Below are 16,164 nucleotides of genomic sequence, written 5' to 3' on the forward strand. Positions count from 1 at the left end.
GTCGGTGTTCGAGATCAACAAAAATTAAATGGAAACCCCCATTGGCGATAATAGTGCTTATTGCATTTTAATAGTTACTAGTTGCTTATTGCTCCGGTGTGCGAGTCGCTTTACGCGAGCTGCAATTGCATATTGCTAAATGGAGAAGAAAATCTCAGAATTTAGGTAGCTTCTGATTTCATATTTTACACGGTACGTCGAAGAATGGATGGATTCAAAAACTTCCAAAACCGGCATTTTAGCGGTACGTAATTTGTGTACCACACCTAACCTTAACATTGCATAAGATGAGAAAAGCAAAGAAAAATAGGAAAAAATTGTGCACCTCAAATGTATGCTTTCGGTGAAAACTAAACAAAAGGTTTCGTGATTTTGAGGCATCAAGATTGAAGAGATATTATTTTATATTTTGTTTTGTTAAGCTGAGATTTTTTCAAATAACTAAAGACCAGAACATCACTATGTCCCAAATTACGTTAGATAAAAAAGACCTCTAATCACTTTGTGTATGTTCAATTGATCATATCATGTTTTATTAAAATCATGCCTTACTATTATCATGAAAGACAAACAGTAGATTGTTTTTCAAATTGCATTCTATTAAACATTGTCCGTTGCAAAAACTACTATCTCAGCCGCTTTGGGCCTCGTCATTATCGTTGGGGTTTTCATCTTCCGCTTGAAACGGTTCGTCATCATCTTCATTATCATCTTTGGGTTCTTCGTCGTTCAAGCGATCGTCATGTTCATCAACTCTATCATCACCATTAGCGAGCATTGTCGGCAGCGCGAATTCATATTCCACTCCATATCCGATCTTCTGATAAATAAGTTCACTTATGTATTTCATATCACACATCAGCTGAGATTTTTCATTCAGTGTTTCAATGTCTGATTGATGTACCGGCTCGCTAAATCGATCGCGCACTAGAGCCTCGATTTCTTGCATAGTTTCCTCGAATGACGCTTCGTCAAGAGGAGGTGAATGGAGAGTCGGTAGGGGTAGTCGTTCTATTGAGGTGTTGTCAAACTTCGGGAGAATTTGTCTTTCGGACTGGTGCTTTCCTTCGGCGATGCCCCGTAATGTTCCTGATTGGTTGGGTAGGTTTGCCTGCCCGGATGGTTGTGGATTGTAAGAAGGAGTCGGTTTTTTTTCAGTTGCAGGATCTTCAGCTTGTTTTGATTTTCTGGCTGCTCTCTTAGCACGTTTGTTCTTGCGGCTCTCCGATGATACTCCTGACTGACTAGGTAAACTTTCCTGGGGCACCTGTTCAGATGGTTGTGGACTGTGAGAAGTTTTTGGAACTCTTTCAGTCGTAGTATTTTCAAACGTAACAGCAGCTTGTTTCCCGGACTTGGGCTGCGCTCTGGTGATGCTCGTTACATATTTATTGTTGAGAATGTTCGCCGATGTTCCTGATTGGCTGAATGCGTTTTCCGGACATACCCGCCTAGATCGTTGTGGAATATGAGTCGATTTCGGTATTGTTCCAGTTGAAGGGATCAGTTTTCCGGGTTTTGGTTGCTCTCTGATGATGTTCGTAGCCCATTCATTGTTATGGATAGTTGGTGATATCCCAGATTGTCTCGGCATGCCTTCCTGAGGTGTTTGACTGGGAGGTGGTTGTTGATTATCAAGAGTTTTCGGTTTTTTATCGGTTAGCGAATTTCCAAATTTCAGAGGAAAATGTTTCCCGAATTTCGATTGTTCCCTGATTGTTCTCCTAGCTCGTTTGCTCTTGTGGATATCCGGAAATATTCCGGATTCCGGTATCACCAACTTCTGGAATTTTTTGATGAGTTCATCTAGCGTCAATGTTTTCCGATCCAATCCAGATGGATTGGTTGTTGATGTTGTCGGTCTGGTTGGTGGTTTGGGAAATCTGGGCATCGATGGACCAGGTTCTGAGGCCTGATGGATGCATGCGGACAACGATGGCGGCGGTCTGGATGGCGGTTTTGGAAAACTGGGCATCGGTGGACCATGGATGGGTGGTGTTTGAGGAGGCTTGAAGGCCGACTTGGATTCCGATGCATCAACTGCAGGCGGCTGTTCAATGGCTTGGGATAACGATGAACTTGATTCGGGCGTTGAAAGGGTTGTTTCCGACGATGGTGGAGTAGGTGCAGAGGCTGCGCAGGTAGTCCGTACTTTTTTCTTTTTTGCTTTGCCCTTTTTCTTTTTCCTATGGTGCTGTGGCATCGTGATCTAGGTTTTAAAAGCAATTTCTATATCACTCTGTACAAAATTAAATAACAATTACAGAACTGTCTACTACAGAAACAATGAATTTACGATAACACTTATTCCTATTCAGTCACATAACAATAATGCTATTATATAGAGCCATTTTGCTCATGCGTTCGCGATTTTGCTATAAATATGACCGATAAATTCCCATAATCATGCATATACCATCATAAAAAAGTTACCATATTGGTAAAATTGGGGTATCTTATTTATACTATAAACAATAGTCAACAAGTGCGAACTGTAGCATCGTGTTTAAGATGTGTTTACATCAAGATAGATATCATATGAATTTGCAGTTTTGCACATGTTGTTTACATTTTTTTCCTCCAGTTTTGGAGAATAATCCTCCGTCTCTTTGGCTCAATCGATCTTTATGAAATGAATGTGAATCAAAATGAGTGTCGCATAGTCTTCAACTCAAACGGGCTGGGCAATCGGTACCAGGGTTATTATTTTTCCAGGTTATGATTTCCTTTGCTATACCACATACAAAACACAATCTATATATTCAAAATAAAAAAGGTATGAAAATGTTGCAATTATTAATTAATTTTTTTGGATATCCTGTGCATTAAAGTTTCTTTTATGGTGACATTCGGATTGGTTTCATCATATTGTTCCTTTAGTTTTGCAATTTATATATGGTTTTGAGTTTTGATGAAGCTGCAATCTGGATTTAGTAAGAGTGTATTGATATTTCAGATTTTTGCTTTTAAGTAGGAATTTGTGTTTTTGAGTTTTTTATTGGTCGTAGATTTTAAATTTGGATTTTTTAAAACTAGATTTTGATGTTCTAAGTTTGAAATTCATTATTTAACTGGTGAGTCATAATTCGCGGGACTAAATGATAACATGTTTGGTAAAGAAGTTGGTTTTTTTAATTCAATTCTTTATTGAATTTCCACAAGTCCATAGAGTGTGGGTTTGAAGTGTGAAACAATTAGACAGATATTCGCCCTTCATCTTCAATATTCCTCAAGATACCCGGAACCCTGGCTATCATGGTCTGGATCACCTTGAGTCCAGACTTTTTTTTGTACATCTGATGATACGGAATTTGGGTTGTTAAGCTTTGATGGTTTCCCAACCATTTTCGTACATCGGCTGGGACAGTATGTTCCAATACGACTCGATCGACCGCACCTGGGGTATGTTTGAGGAATTGTGTTATGAACGGTCAACCAATGTAGGGTGGCCTTTGCGTGATGGCACGAAGCTAGGGATGCTTTCCAAGCATCTGAAAGACACACTCTCGGAGAAAACTCTGTTCCGCGACCTTCATTATTAACAAACGAAAACACACTTAGCACGAACAACGTCCACAAAAAGGAGAACAAAACTACACCACAAACAACCACAGTTGTTTGTCTCTCTCTAGCTCGTGTGGCGGAAACGTGACATGAATTTAGTCCCGCTACGTATGACTCACTCGTTACTATTTCAGACATTGAGTTCTAGATTTTGAATTTTATATTTTTGTAGATCCGACCAGAAGATCGTAGGGCCCTCGTTTTGTTTCAACAGAGGAATCAGACGCTTCTGTAGACACTCCTTGAGGTAGATCTGCCGGATTACAGTCCCGGTAGTCACAAAAGCGCACTCCGTTTGCCACATGCGCAGATCGCTTGCCAAATCATGTATTTCTTGGCAAACTTTGGAAGTTTCTGCTTTCATACTTCCTCCGGAATATCAAACTTGAGCTGAGCGATGAAGAAGATAATGAGGCTTCGTCAGCATCTGGGTGCACAGTTTCCGGGCGCATGACTTTTCCTGCATATTTTGTCATTTGTTACGATTTGGAGTCTTCGGCACTTTGTACGTATGCAGTACCTCGCGGTCCTCGGTTGGACCTTGGTCCTCTGAACGAAAGACTTGGACACATTCAACTTTTGGGCGCTTCCCTGATCGAAGCATCGGGATTCCGCTTAAACGCATTCACGACACGCTTATGATCCTGATCACTAACATGACATCCATTCAGACCGCATTTCTCCTTCCGTTCGATGCTCACAGTTTCGTAGTAATGTTTAATCGCACGACTCACAGTTGACTGCATGATTCCGAGTTGTTTTCCGAGTTGAGGATTTTCAGGTGCTTGCGCAGTATCAAATCGCAACGTTGCTTCTCGGGTGACGCCATTTTCTCCAATTTTCGAAAAACTGACAGCGATAAAAATACAGTGTAAACAATACATTCTAAACTACTTCCACCCAAATTTTCAAGAGGAAAACAAAACCCAACACCCAATGGGTTCTACAGCTTTTTTTTTTCGTTTTCCAATTTGATGTAGGGCACCCTTTAGTAGTCCGATGGAGCCAAGTCTGGAGAACAGGTGGGATGTGAAATGAGTTGGAACTCTATTCCCATTAATTTTGCAACCACAACTGTTGATGCAAAAGCTTGGGCGTTGATGAAAAAAAGTCACAGGAGGGTTGTGTCCGAGACACGACCGCATAGTTGACGTAGGATTCCGTTAGGCTATCTGTTACATGCTGATTTTGGATATGTTTGAAAAATTACATTGTTAAACTCTTCGATAATGATTTGGTGACCCTGAAAAGGGTCATTTTTTTGGTTGTTAGGTATTGTTTGTTCACTCCACCAATATCCATAACCGATTGATAATGATAGAAAGATGGTGATTAGTAATTTGATGGTGCGTATCCCGATAGAAGATGCCTAAGTGAAATGAGATATAATGAAAGCCGCCCTCTGTGACCCTGGACGAGCTGGCTCCTGTGTTATGTATGGATGAAACAAAGAAATAAAACTCATCAATGTTGTATAAGATGATTATCATTATCGAACACAATTATCAAGTTTTCTCACCAGAAAAAAAGTGTTATTTTACTATAGAGAAAATATATTTGAAATGGAAAAGGTAATTTCTTTCATAATTTTTACTTTTTGAGTGTTTACTCAACCCATTTCCCTTTTCGCTTAAAACCCAACGGAACACGATGCTACATGCCCCAATGCGAATTTCAATTGGACATTGATATCGGTCATTGATATGAAATTTCACGAAGCAACCAACATAAAAGTTCCAAATTTAAATTTTATTTATATTCTATCAAACATAAGTTCTATTCAGTTCATTGAAATATCAGTCTTCAATTAATCAATCGAAAGATTCTTATTGGAACGAAAATAAATAAAAAACACTCATTCATCACTCCCTACTTATTCGCCAGTACGTTTGCAATCAGTAATGTCCACGCTAGTTACAATGAGCACTATCCATTTGTACGCGTCGTTAGTTAAACTGTCGACCATGAGGGTATTTACATGCTGATTTCCCCCAGACACCTTGGATTTTAAATCTCTGTTAGGGAATACATGTCGTTGGGAACATAAGCTCCTCCTACCTTCATTTATTTGCAATGCCGATTTCCCCCAGACAGCTTGGTTTCGATGTCTCTGTTAGGGAATACACTTCGGTGGGAACAAAAGTTGATGTGCCGATTTCTCCGTATCTTCAATTTCGACCAGTCAGAACGAGGTATTTTCGTTTAGAGATTTTTTGATTGTTTGCTAGTTAGTTTCATATGATATATTATTTGAATTGTTCAAATATCTCGTAAATCCATCAGGAAATAACTGACCAATAATTGTAAGAACATGAGCCGCCGCTTGTGTCGTCGGGCGTGGGTATTTCCGTTAGGATAGGAGTTGAAATACTCCAATTATTCGATGGTTAGTTTCATAGCATATATAATTTTCTTCAATGTAAAAAATTGTTATGGAGTGCCGAAATTGATTGACACAAAAATCTCAACAATCCATCCTGAAATGACTGAGTAATAAGCGTTTGAAATTGGACAATTTTCACGATGTGCTCGATTTCCGTTTTTCAATTTGTACCCCAATTTGTTCCCGAAAGACGCAATCCTACGTCAAAAATCATTCGACTACCTCGACTCGAACGAATGCCAAACACAAAGAAACAGACCGATCTGGCTGAAATTTGGTGTGTGTTTTTCCAAGAAATGCTACAAACCGAACATAACCTCGATACGCGCCAGTAGTGCCATCTCTCTGACTTTGCACGGACTTTTCAAATGACTAGCATTTTTCTGCTTTTTCACGTGAGCGCACTTTTCTGTTCATATCAGAAACGATCAGCCTCCGAATCATCCCTGATGGCCCATTTACTAGGAAAAAAAAATTATATCCCTAAAATTATCCAAGTTTAACAAAGTTCAAAAACATTTGATATTTTTACCAATTTCACGGTACCGAGTGCGACTAATGACGAAGAAACAATTTGCGTTGATGGAATTGGACATCTAATGCTAAACGTAAACGATTGGTGAGACTAATCTGATAGAGATTACACTTTCGAATTTGGACTCAAATTATGGTCCTGAACTTAAACATCGCCAACAGACGTTGACACTTTACAACTGTAATCGCGGAATATTTTCCTACCAAATAACGTTTGCATTAAAAAAAATGGACAAAAATTGCCGATTTTTTATGGGTTTACCTTTACACGCACTGACGACACTACCCATCCAGCATCAATCACAGTAACCCATGGGTCAGCAGAAAAAAATTGACAGCTCTATCAGTCGAACTCTAACCGTAATGTCGAAAACAGTGAAGCTATTCCGTTCAGAAGTTTGCGCCTTCAAAACGGACATCGTGCCACACTTTGTGGACGACGGGTACGCCCGTTCCGGCTTCTACGACATCTTCGCTTTATTGGAAAACAATCAGAGTACGAAAGAAAGCCCGGTTCCGGACGACCGACGACCCTGAGCCACAAGAAGTTCCAAAGGATGCTGAAGAGGAAGATCGAGGGAAAAGTGGCTACATCGCTGCGTGCGCTTGGCCGGGAGGTCGGTGCAACCGGTCGAATAGTGAAAAAATACCTGGCGAACATGAACATAAATGTTAGGAAGCGGAAATCCCATCCACTAGTCTCGGAGTTGCAGGCAATGACTCAGCGACAGCGGCTGAATAAGATGGTCAAGTCGATTCTCCCGGCGGATCGCGACGTGGCGGTGGTGATGGACGACGAAACCTATCTCACCCTGGATGGCAACGACTGACAGGGCACTTCGTATTCTACTTCCCATATGAAGCAAGTGAGCTCCGAAGTTAAGTTTTTTTCACTCACCAAGTTCCCCAAGAAGGTACTGCTGTGGCTGACAATCAGTGAGAAGGGGATGTCAAAACCGCTCTTCTTTAGTTCCGGACTGGCCGTGAACGGGGAATTTATAGTACGAAGTGTCTGCCGGAAGCTGCGTCGTTCATCAAGAAATACCATAAGGGCGAAGACGCGGTGTTCTGGCTGGATCTGGCGTCGGCCCACTACTCGAAGCGATCGTGAGAGGAGATGAAGCGGCTGAATATCGGCGAGGTACCCAAGTCGGCCCCGCTCAACGCCCCCAGCTGCGTCCCATCGAGAATTTCTGGCAAACCTGAAGCGCAAGATCTACTCCAACAATTTAATTCAGGTCGCGAAAACTGAAAAGGAATTGATTAATAAAACGATGAAAGCACTCAAAAACATGCCTACACGCATGTTTTCGTCCGCCATGGTGAATATTCCGGGTAACTGCCGGAAGGCCGCTCGCAAGGGCGTAGAATTTTTTTTTGCAAGTAAGCTAATATAGGGCCCAATTCCAGAAAACGAGACGAGCAGACGAGTGTTCGTCTCATTTGTTTTCATATTCCAGAAACCGAGCTCGACTAAAAACAGACGAGTAGCTCGTCTGGCTCGATGACCGTTTGGCTGCGCTCGTCGATTAATCAGTCGAATCGTCTAGTTTGTTTGATGTGTTTGTTCGCCTTGTTGATTGAAAGCATCGGTATTCTTCTGCTCCGCCTTTATCTTCAAAAAATGTTTCACGGCTAAACTAGTATTGCATAAGCAATGTATGTTTTCAACTGCAACCATCAAATTCAATTCAGTAATTGCAAGATTTTACAGATTTTCAAATGGGCTTCTTCCAAACAACACAACCAAATGTAAACATTTAACTCATATCCAGGGATGCTAGATGACTGTTTTGAATATAATTATACGGCACGGAAAGGGTCTTCACATATTGAACGAAAATGATTCAAAGCAACTACTTTATTGGAAATACATATATATATATAGATTGAAAACTTTTTTTGATAAATCGTTGATTAGGTGAACAAACACTGCCCCCAATAAATCCATAATAACAAAACGTCTGAGTGATGAAACCATATGAGGGGCTTAGAATGCAAGGGGTGTAAGTGACTTCATCGATTTCTCTTCATCAACTTTTTCTTTCGTGAATAACTCAGCACACAAAAACGTTCCAATTTGGTTTTGCTATAGAATCCGATAATTGAGGTTCTGACCTATCGTCCACATTGTCAAATAAGCTGGGAATGTGTTTGCAGTTAAGTTATGACCAAAAGAGAAAGTCGATGGAGAGAAATCGATCAAGTCACTTACACCCCTTGCATTCTAAGCCCCTCATATGCTCGAGGAAAAATATCAATGAAACCAAAAGATATATGAAACTTATTCCTTTTTGTTATGTTTTTTAATATTTTGGCACTGAGAAAAGAGTATCGATTGATCAATTTTAAAACTGTTTGTTGTTTTTCTCAAAACAAAAACATTTCTTCTCATCTGACATCACTGATCATACCGAGAAAAACTGACTGAAGTCTCTCCAGTCTACCAAATAAAACATTTCAATGAAACTCGTGTGGGATATTTTGCTCGTCTCGACAGTGAGTGAAGCCGAGACGAGACGAGACGAATTGCTCGTCTCGTTTTCTGGAATAGGGCCCATAATTACCTTCCATGGGAAATTTATCAAGCTCAATTATCTCTCTTAAGGTGGCCGTACACTGTTTGCCCGGAGGTCAAATATTTGATAATTTTTGACAGATAAGGTTTGATTTGATATTTGTACAAACATTATTTTGTTTGTCACTCTTCAATTTTTAACAGTAGTAAACAATATCAAACACCGAACATGGAAAAAAATCAACTGAAATATTCAAGGTAACCTAACCATGTACCGACAGGTTCGAAGAACAGACTGAAAAAATATTTTAGGCATCCAATAATTGAATATTTGCTTGTCGTGTTTTGTGTAGAATATATTTGATCAGTACACGTTGGACAAAATTTATCTGTCAAAAAGAGTCAAATATTTGGCTTCGGTCAAACAGTGTATGAGCACCCTTAGTTTTTTTTATCACAATCCGAAAAAAGTCCATTTTTTTTAATGCAAACGTTACTCTAGTATGCGTGAATGAGTAGTGTAGTTGCATTTGTGGCATCAGTGTAGTCCACCTAAGTTATGTTGGGTTGATCAAATTAGATTCTTTGTTGTTAACATACATCTTCTTTCGAAAGAGCTGGAGGTAACAAAACTATAATTTGAGGGGTCAAGCCTAATATTTGATTTCATTATTATTTTTTGAATAACTTCTATTCAGTATGAAGCTTTGAGTGTTTTAGAATTAAAATTCATTATACATGACATACATGACATGATGCTTCCGTTAGCTTCAATGAAGTTTTTGTCTAATTTTCGATGAACAATTCTTATGATATCTAATGCCGAGCATCTTGGAAGCGTGAATACCGTTAGTGAAATAAACTGAATAAACCATAAACTCCATGAGCTCATCAATTGCATTCGGTGTTACCACATTCAAATGGTGTGCAGTTTTCAAAAACCCTGTTATAAAATTCACGTTTCTTTTCAAAAAAAGGAAAAACTGGCGCAAAATTTGTTTGCAATGCCGTGATTGTCGGAAGGGCAAGTCAACGAAGAGAATCGATCAAAACAGATATGTCGTATTGAAAAGTGAAGCGTGAATTGATGTTTATTGATTACGAATTCAATTGTTATTGTTATATTTTTCCTTAATTCGTTCCAGCATCTCTGCGTTCTCCGAACGATACGCTATTATTTTTAGTTTCATAATTGCGTTATCGCGCTGTGCTTCGCTTCTGTTATTTCTGATTTCTTCCAAAAATTTTGCCCTTCGACAAGCGCAAAATTTTTCCGACATCGAATCCCATATTTTTCTGGCTTCTTCCTCGAACTTAGCGCCATCGGTTTGTGGTAGAGGCTGTAGACTTCCGGAGAACGTGACAGCGACTGGTTTCACCTTGTTGCCGGATGTTGATTCCTTCGGTTTTGAAAGGCATACGCAAACGGAATCTGGGGATAAGAAAAAAAAAGTTTGTTAGTTTCTTTTTTTTTCAAATATGATTTATTCGTAATTTGATATGAGCTTACGTTCCAAAAGAAACTTTCCCACTCACACTCACAAAAAATCACCGAAAAGTTATTTGTAAATAATAGGAAAGAATCATGATCACGACTCTACAGAAAAGAAATGAATTATTTTGTACACTTACCATCAGAATAAAGTTCAGACTCCATTGGAGGTTGTGACATAATGGATTTCTCTTGTGATACGATTTGTTCTCAACTGAAAGACAGGTTTTCATATGACAAGGTTTTGAAAAAAAATCGTTGTTTATATCTCAAATCGAATGTACCTGCAGCCTAGACATATACATGCATTGCTAACGATCTCGGTAGTTATTTCTAGTAAAAAGGAAACATATTCTGCTATTTTTTGGGTTTTGTTTCGATACTTTTTTTGTGGGTAATAAATAGAAGTTACCTGTCATTTAAGTTGCCTACCTCGATTAAGGAAAAATAATTTTGATATAAAATGGACACAAGTAACGGTTGACTCTTTCTGGTCGTGAAGAAATCGAGAAGGCCCCGAATCGCCAAAATGACGCGATCAGAGTCGGTCGCCGACTCGCCTTCGGAAGCGGCGGTTTCTCGCAAGCAAACCTGTATTTCACCAACTATCCGGTTAGTTTGAAACATATGATACGATCATTTAGTAACGCCGACCGAGCTTCAGAGTGTGTCGGACGGCATACGTTTGCACCAGGCGCATTACGTTTGCCAGGTTAATTTTTGTTTTGAAATATATAAGGGCGCTCATACACTGGTTAACCGAAGCCAAATATTTGATTCTTTTTGACAGATAAAATTTGATTAACGTGTACTGATCAAATATATTCGTTCGGTCTGTTCGTCAAACCTGTATACGATTAGGTTAGTGTTTGTACAAATTTCAAACCCAAATTTATCTTTCAAAAACTCGAAAAATCAAAAAAGTGTCAAATATTTCACCTCCGGACAAACAGTGGTTGGGGAAAAAGAAATCCATTTTTTGCATGAAATTCAAAACTTTATTTAAGATGCTTCGGATTGTTCGATTTGGGTCAAGTATACACCGTTGTACAGTTGTACAATTTCTTGCCATATTGAAGGTAGCCTCATAATGCCTCTCTTATAGAAGTCTTGACTTATTGGTGGAAAACTCTAGTAATTGATTTTGACAATCTTCTCTTGATCCCAATTTCTTGTCACTCAGGAAATTTTGCAATGCGAGAAAAATGTAGTAATCGCCTTATGTCAGGTCCGGACTATATGATGGATGCATTAAAACTTCGGAACCAAGCTCCCGGAGTTTCTCACTATAGACGTGTGTGGCCTTGCTTTGTTTTGATAGAACACAACATCTCTTCTGTTACCCAATTTTGGTCGTCTCTGACCAATCGCTAGCTTCAAACGGTTCAGTTTTTAACAGTAAAATTCTGAATTTACGGAAGCAACTCATAATAAATTATTCCTTTCAAGTTCCACCAAGTCCCACGCAGTAGAACCTACCTGACCGTTAGTCCTGAGTCGACCACCGTTTGAGCTGCTTCACCAAGTTTGTCCACGATCGTGTTCGCACTATCCATTTAAGAAATGAGTCGATATCGATAAAAAACAGGAAGTGGGTTATATCTATGGTATAACCGCAAGGGTGACGTATGACTATCGTTGATTTAGAGATCATTTGTTCGAAGTTGAATCTAAATCCATTCTGAATGAATGAATAAATGAATATTTGGGGGACTTCGAAAACGAGAGCGTTACGTTGGAGGCACAAGGTTTTATGCATCCAATATAGGATACGAAAAACCTTGTTCTGAAGAATAATCTTCAGAAGCTAACCTGCTAACTGTACTTGATTGACAAATCACAAACCCAAATGTATTATATGGATATTTTATGGATAGAAAACATTAAAATAAACTCTTTCGCTTGAATGTAATTTTCAATTCCAAGGGGAACTGGCAGATTATTTTCCAGCAACGATTAGATATTTCCACATTTTCCTCGATACTGGAAGCCCACCAGTGGTTAATGCTAATTCGATAACCACCTGTTAATAGCACTTGATTGAAACATATTTGGTCACAGTGTTACATGGATAGACATTCAAATAAACTCTTTCACATGAATGTATTTTTAAATGCCCAGAGGAATTGGCAGATTATTTTCAGTAACGATTAGATATTTCCATATTTTCCTCGATACTGGAAGCCCACCAGTGGTTAATGCTAATTCGATAACCACCTGTTAATAACACTTGATTGAAACATATTTGGTCACAGTGTTACATGGATAGAAAACATTCAAATAAACTCTTTCACATGAATGTATTTTTAAATTCCCAGAGGAACTGACAGATTATTTTCAGTAACGATTAGATATTTCCACATTTTCCTCGATACTGGAAGCCAACCAGTGGTTAATGCTAATTCGATAACCACCTGTTAATAGCACTTGATTGAAACATATTTGGTCACAATGTTACATGGATAGAAAACATTCAAATAAACTCTTTCACATGAATGTATTTTTGAATTCCCAGAGGAACTGGCAGATTATTTTCCAGCAATGATTAGATCTTTCCGGAACTTTCTCGATGCTGAATGGCATCCAAACGGAAAGAATTCTGCGCGTGTATGTGTCGATCCTTCGCCTTCCACCTCCTCCAGCACGTTAGGCAACGATGTTGTCTTGTCGATGTCCTCACGAAAAATGAATGTGTCTCACCACCAGAATATCGCTTAAGTATGCTTTTTGTGTGTGATTGAATCGAGAGAAGGTGTGGTTTACGATGGCAATTTGGAAGGCAAACTAGAGGGGAATGAACTCTCTGAGCTCGGAACTTTCGGCGACTGAGCAATAATCGATTGCGGGCGCATACAATATTGGATACGGAAATATCCTACTGATGGGGAAGAATAATCTTCTGAAGCTATCCTGTTAATTGCGATTGATTGAAAAATCACAAAACCAAATGTATTTGGTCACAGTGTTACATGGATAGAAAACATTCAAATAAACTCTTTCACAGGAATGTGAAAGTGGTTAATACTAACTCGATAACAACCTGTTAATAGTACTTGATTGAAAAATATTTGGTCACAGTGTTACATGGATAGAAAACATTAAAATAAACTCTTTCACATGAATGTATTTTTAAATTCCCAGAGGAACTGGCAGATTATTTTCCGTATCTTTCTCGATACTGAATGGCATCCAAACGGAAAGAATTCCGCGCGTGTATGTGTGTGTGTTTGTAGCGGCTGCTTCGAGATCTTCCCGGGGAACCGTTTGTGGCATCACTCTCCTCCTGATGGATTCCCTTCTGGCCTAAGGTGCACAAACAGGCTCTTGGTGACACCGTTCATCCGCGCTTTCATGATAAACGAAGAGCTTCACCACAACAGCGACAACATGCTCCAATCGCTGTTCAATTTGAACTGAGTGGATTTCCGAGCGGCGCTCGCTTATATACCGATTGGTGATTTCAATAGCCTGTTTTGAAAGCAATTTTAAGACTATTGAAACAAGTTTTTGGATCAGAAAGTAACAAGTATAGAACGCGTAGACATTTTATCTTTCGAATGAAGTGTTTATCATACCATTTCGTTCAGTTGTTTAGGAGCTATTAACGCTCAAAATCTCGGTCTCCGGCGTAACGCTTTCGTTTTCGAAACTTTGATTTTACACCCCGGTATAGAAATGAAAGACGTAGTCCTACGTCAAAAAATTGCATGTAATTACAACGCCGGCATCATAGACACCATTCACAATTTCGGCGGGCTGGCTTGCATTTACATCTCAAATAAAAACTGTAAAATGTACCGAATTTTATCTTAGTTGTTTTTTGTTGTATTGTTAACACCCTGTAACTCATAACTCGACTCATGGACATAAATCATGGAACAAACAAAAAACTGAAAAATATTTTTTTAGCGTAAAATGTCACTTTGTCATCGTGCATAAACTTGAAATTGTATGAATGATATTACGAGAGATATCGATTACTGCAGTCATCTACCGAGGTAATGATGGATTTCTTTTTCCCCAGCCTAATATTTTTTTTTATCTGTATTATAGTGATTTTCAACTCATTTGGCTGGTTCGTCACTTCGAGCCTAATAATGTACTTTACTGATGGGTCAGTTTGAAATTTGGCTCCTAGAAACTTATGTAACGGTGTATTTCAGTGGCAAATTCAAATTTAACATTTTTTTCCGACGGCATGAAATCAGATTTTGGGCCTTTTTATAGAAATCGATTCGATAAAAATTTTAGATAAATAAACCTAATACTGGTCGTAAAAGAATAAGACAAGCCGTGAGAACTACGCATGTAATCAACGCAATCACTAATACAACGACATGTTTATATGCTAAAATACATAATTTTTTTTTCAATACGCAAAACAATTGAAAACATTGAAAAAAATGGTGGGAATATAGTTGCCACCAGTGTTGCCACACGTACAGATGTATCTGGAAAGATACAGATTTTTTCGTTATTTTTGGTACAGATTCTGTACGGTACAGAGTACAGATTTTCGTCAAAAAGTACAGATTGGTACAGATTTTTTCCGCGTGTGAAATTCCTGACATTTGAAAAAAGCTACATTAAGGTACATTGAGGTGCTTGTTTGTAACATTCTCACTATGCCTTACTCCTCGACAACTATCGAGCGATTGTTTTCTGAATCATCAAAAACTTTTTCTGAGTAAGAACAAAAATAAGCTTTGAAATCGGCTCTGTAACGATTACATGAACGGTATTTTGAGAAAAAATATTTGATTAAACATCGTGACGGCAGCACGAAAATTAAAAAAAAAGATAGTATGCAATCTAGATTCAGAAAAATTATGTATAAGCATCATCAAACACACGAAGAACTTGTAAATGCAAATGTAAATGTAGTATTTAAAGTAAATAGATGAGTATTGGTTTCATGCTAATAAAATGGATTTTTCTCCACAACAAATATTTTCGATGGTACATATAGTCAATCGCGAAATTGAGTATGCAACTCGTGCTGGTTTGTTATTGTTGAGTTTAAAAAATAAATAATTAAATGCGACTTATAGTCATTGTAAAATCGATCCATTTTACTCTCATGTAGTGATAAGAAAAAAATTAAAATGGTCACATTTCTACTTCATGTCTAAACGAGAGGTATCTTTCTTGTTAAGTTGAATAAAACACGTCTTGGTTGAACAAATGAACAATTACGAATGAGGTATATTTCTGATTATTCTAATGACATAAATAATCCCAGCTTACTACGACCATTTCCGTTTCTAAAACAACACTCCTCCTAAACGGTTACGGTCAGTCCAATCAGCTTGGCTAACTTCTCCAGTCTAATGCGCTGCAATGGTTTTGTCATGAGGTCTGCTACCATATCTTCAGACGGGCAGTAGACACACTTCATCTCTTGCTTCTCTATCAGGTTTCGAGTAAAATGAAACTTCGTGGCTATGTGTTTCATCTTCCTCGTTAGCTTCTCTCTCTCCATAATCTTCAGGCAACTTTGGTTGTCTTCGTGAATGACTACTTGCTGCTCATCGTTCAGCTCTTGCAGCAGTAACTTCAACCACAGAGCTTCTTGTGCAGCCTCAGCCAGGGCGATGAACTCTGCTTCAGCGGTTGATAGGGCCACACAGGTTTGTTTACGACAAGCCCAGCTCACCGTTCCTCCATTAACCT

General features: G+C 38.8%; 2 protein-coding genes across 2 annotated transcripts; both read right to left on the reverse strand.

Moving 5' to 3' along the window:
* Positions 1–497: 497 nt before the first annotated feature.
* LOC129769451 (proteoglycan 4-like) lies at positions 498–2,378 on the reverse strand. Its single transcript, XM_055771736.1, has 2 exons — positions 2,270–2,378; positions 498–2,209 (listed from the first exon to the last, which is right to left on the reverse strand). Exon 2 carries the CDS (start codon positions 2,201–2,203, stop codon positions 632–634), a length of 1,572 nt encoding a protein of 523 aa, XP_055627711.1. The 5' UTR covers positions 2,204–2,209; positions 2,270–2,378; the 3' UTR covers positions 498–631.
* A 7,705-nt stretch (positions 2,379–10,083) lies between these two features.
* Positions 10,084–10,871, reverse strand: LOC129764370 (uncharacterized). Its single transcript, XM_055763366.1, has 3 exons — positions 10,776–10,871; positions 10,632–10,705; positions 10,084–10,431 (listed from the first exon to the last, which is right to left on the reverse strand). Exons 2-3 carry the CDS (start codon positions 10,669–10,671, stop codon positions 10,106–10,108), a joined length of 366 nt encoding a protein of 121 aa, XP_055619341.1. The 5' UTR covers positions 10,672–10,705; positions 10,776–10,871; the 3' UTR covers positions 10,084–10,105.
* Positions 10,872–16,164: the final 5,293 nt, after the last annotated feature.

The sequence above is a fragment of the Toxorhynchites rutilus genome, chromosome 2 (genome assembly GCF_029784135.1).
Source record: "Toxorhynchites rutilus septentrionalis strain SRP chromosome 2, ASM2978413v1, whole genome shotgun sequence".
NCBI lineage: Eukaryota > Metazoa > Arthropoda > Insecta > Diptera > Culicidae > Toxorhynchites > Toxorhynchites rutilus.

Excerpts from the sequence above, each read along its gene's own strand:
- LOC129769451 (XM_055771736.1), bottom strand. The coding sequence starts at position 2,203 with ATGCCACAGCACCATAGGAAAAAGAAAAAGGGCAAAGCAAAAAAGAAA.
- LOC129764370 (XM_055763366.1), bottom strand. The coding sequence starts at position 10,671 with ATGTCACAACCTCCAATGGAGTCTGAACTTTATTCTGATG. Across the intron at positions 10,432-10,631 it reads GTCTGAACTTTATTCTGATG|ATTCCGTTTGCGTATGCCTT; the intron begins GTAAGTGTACAA and ends TCTTATCCCCAG.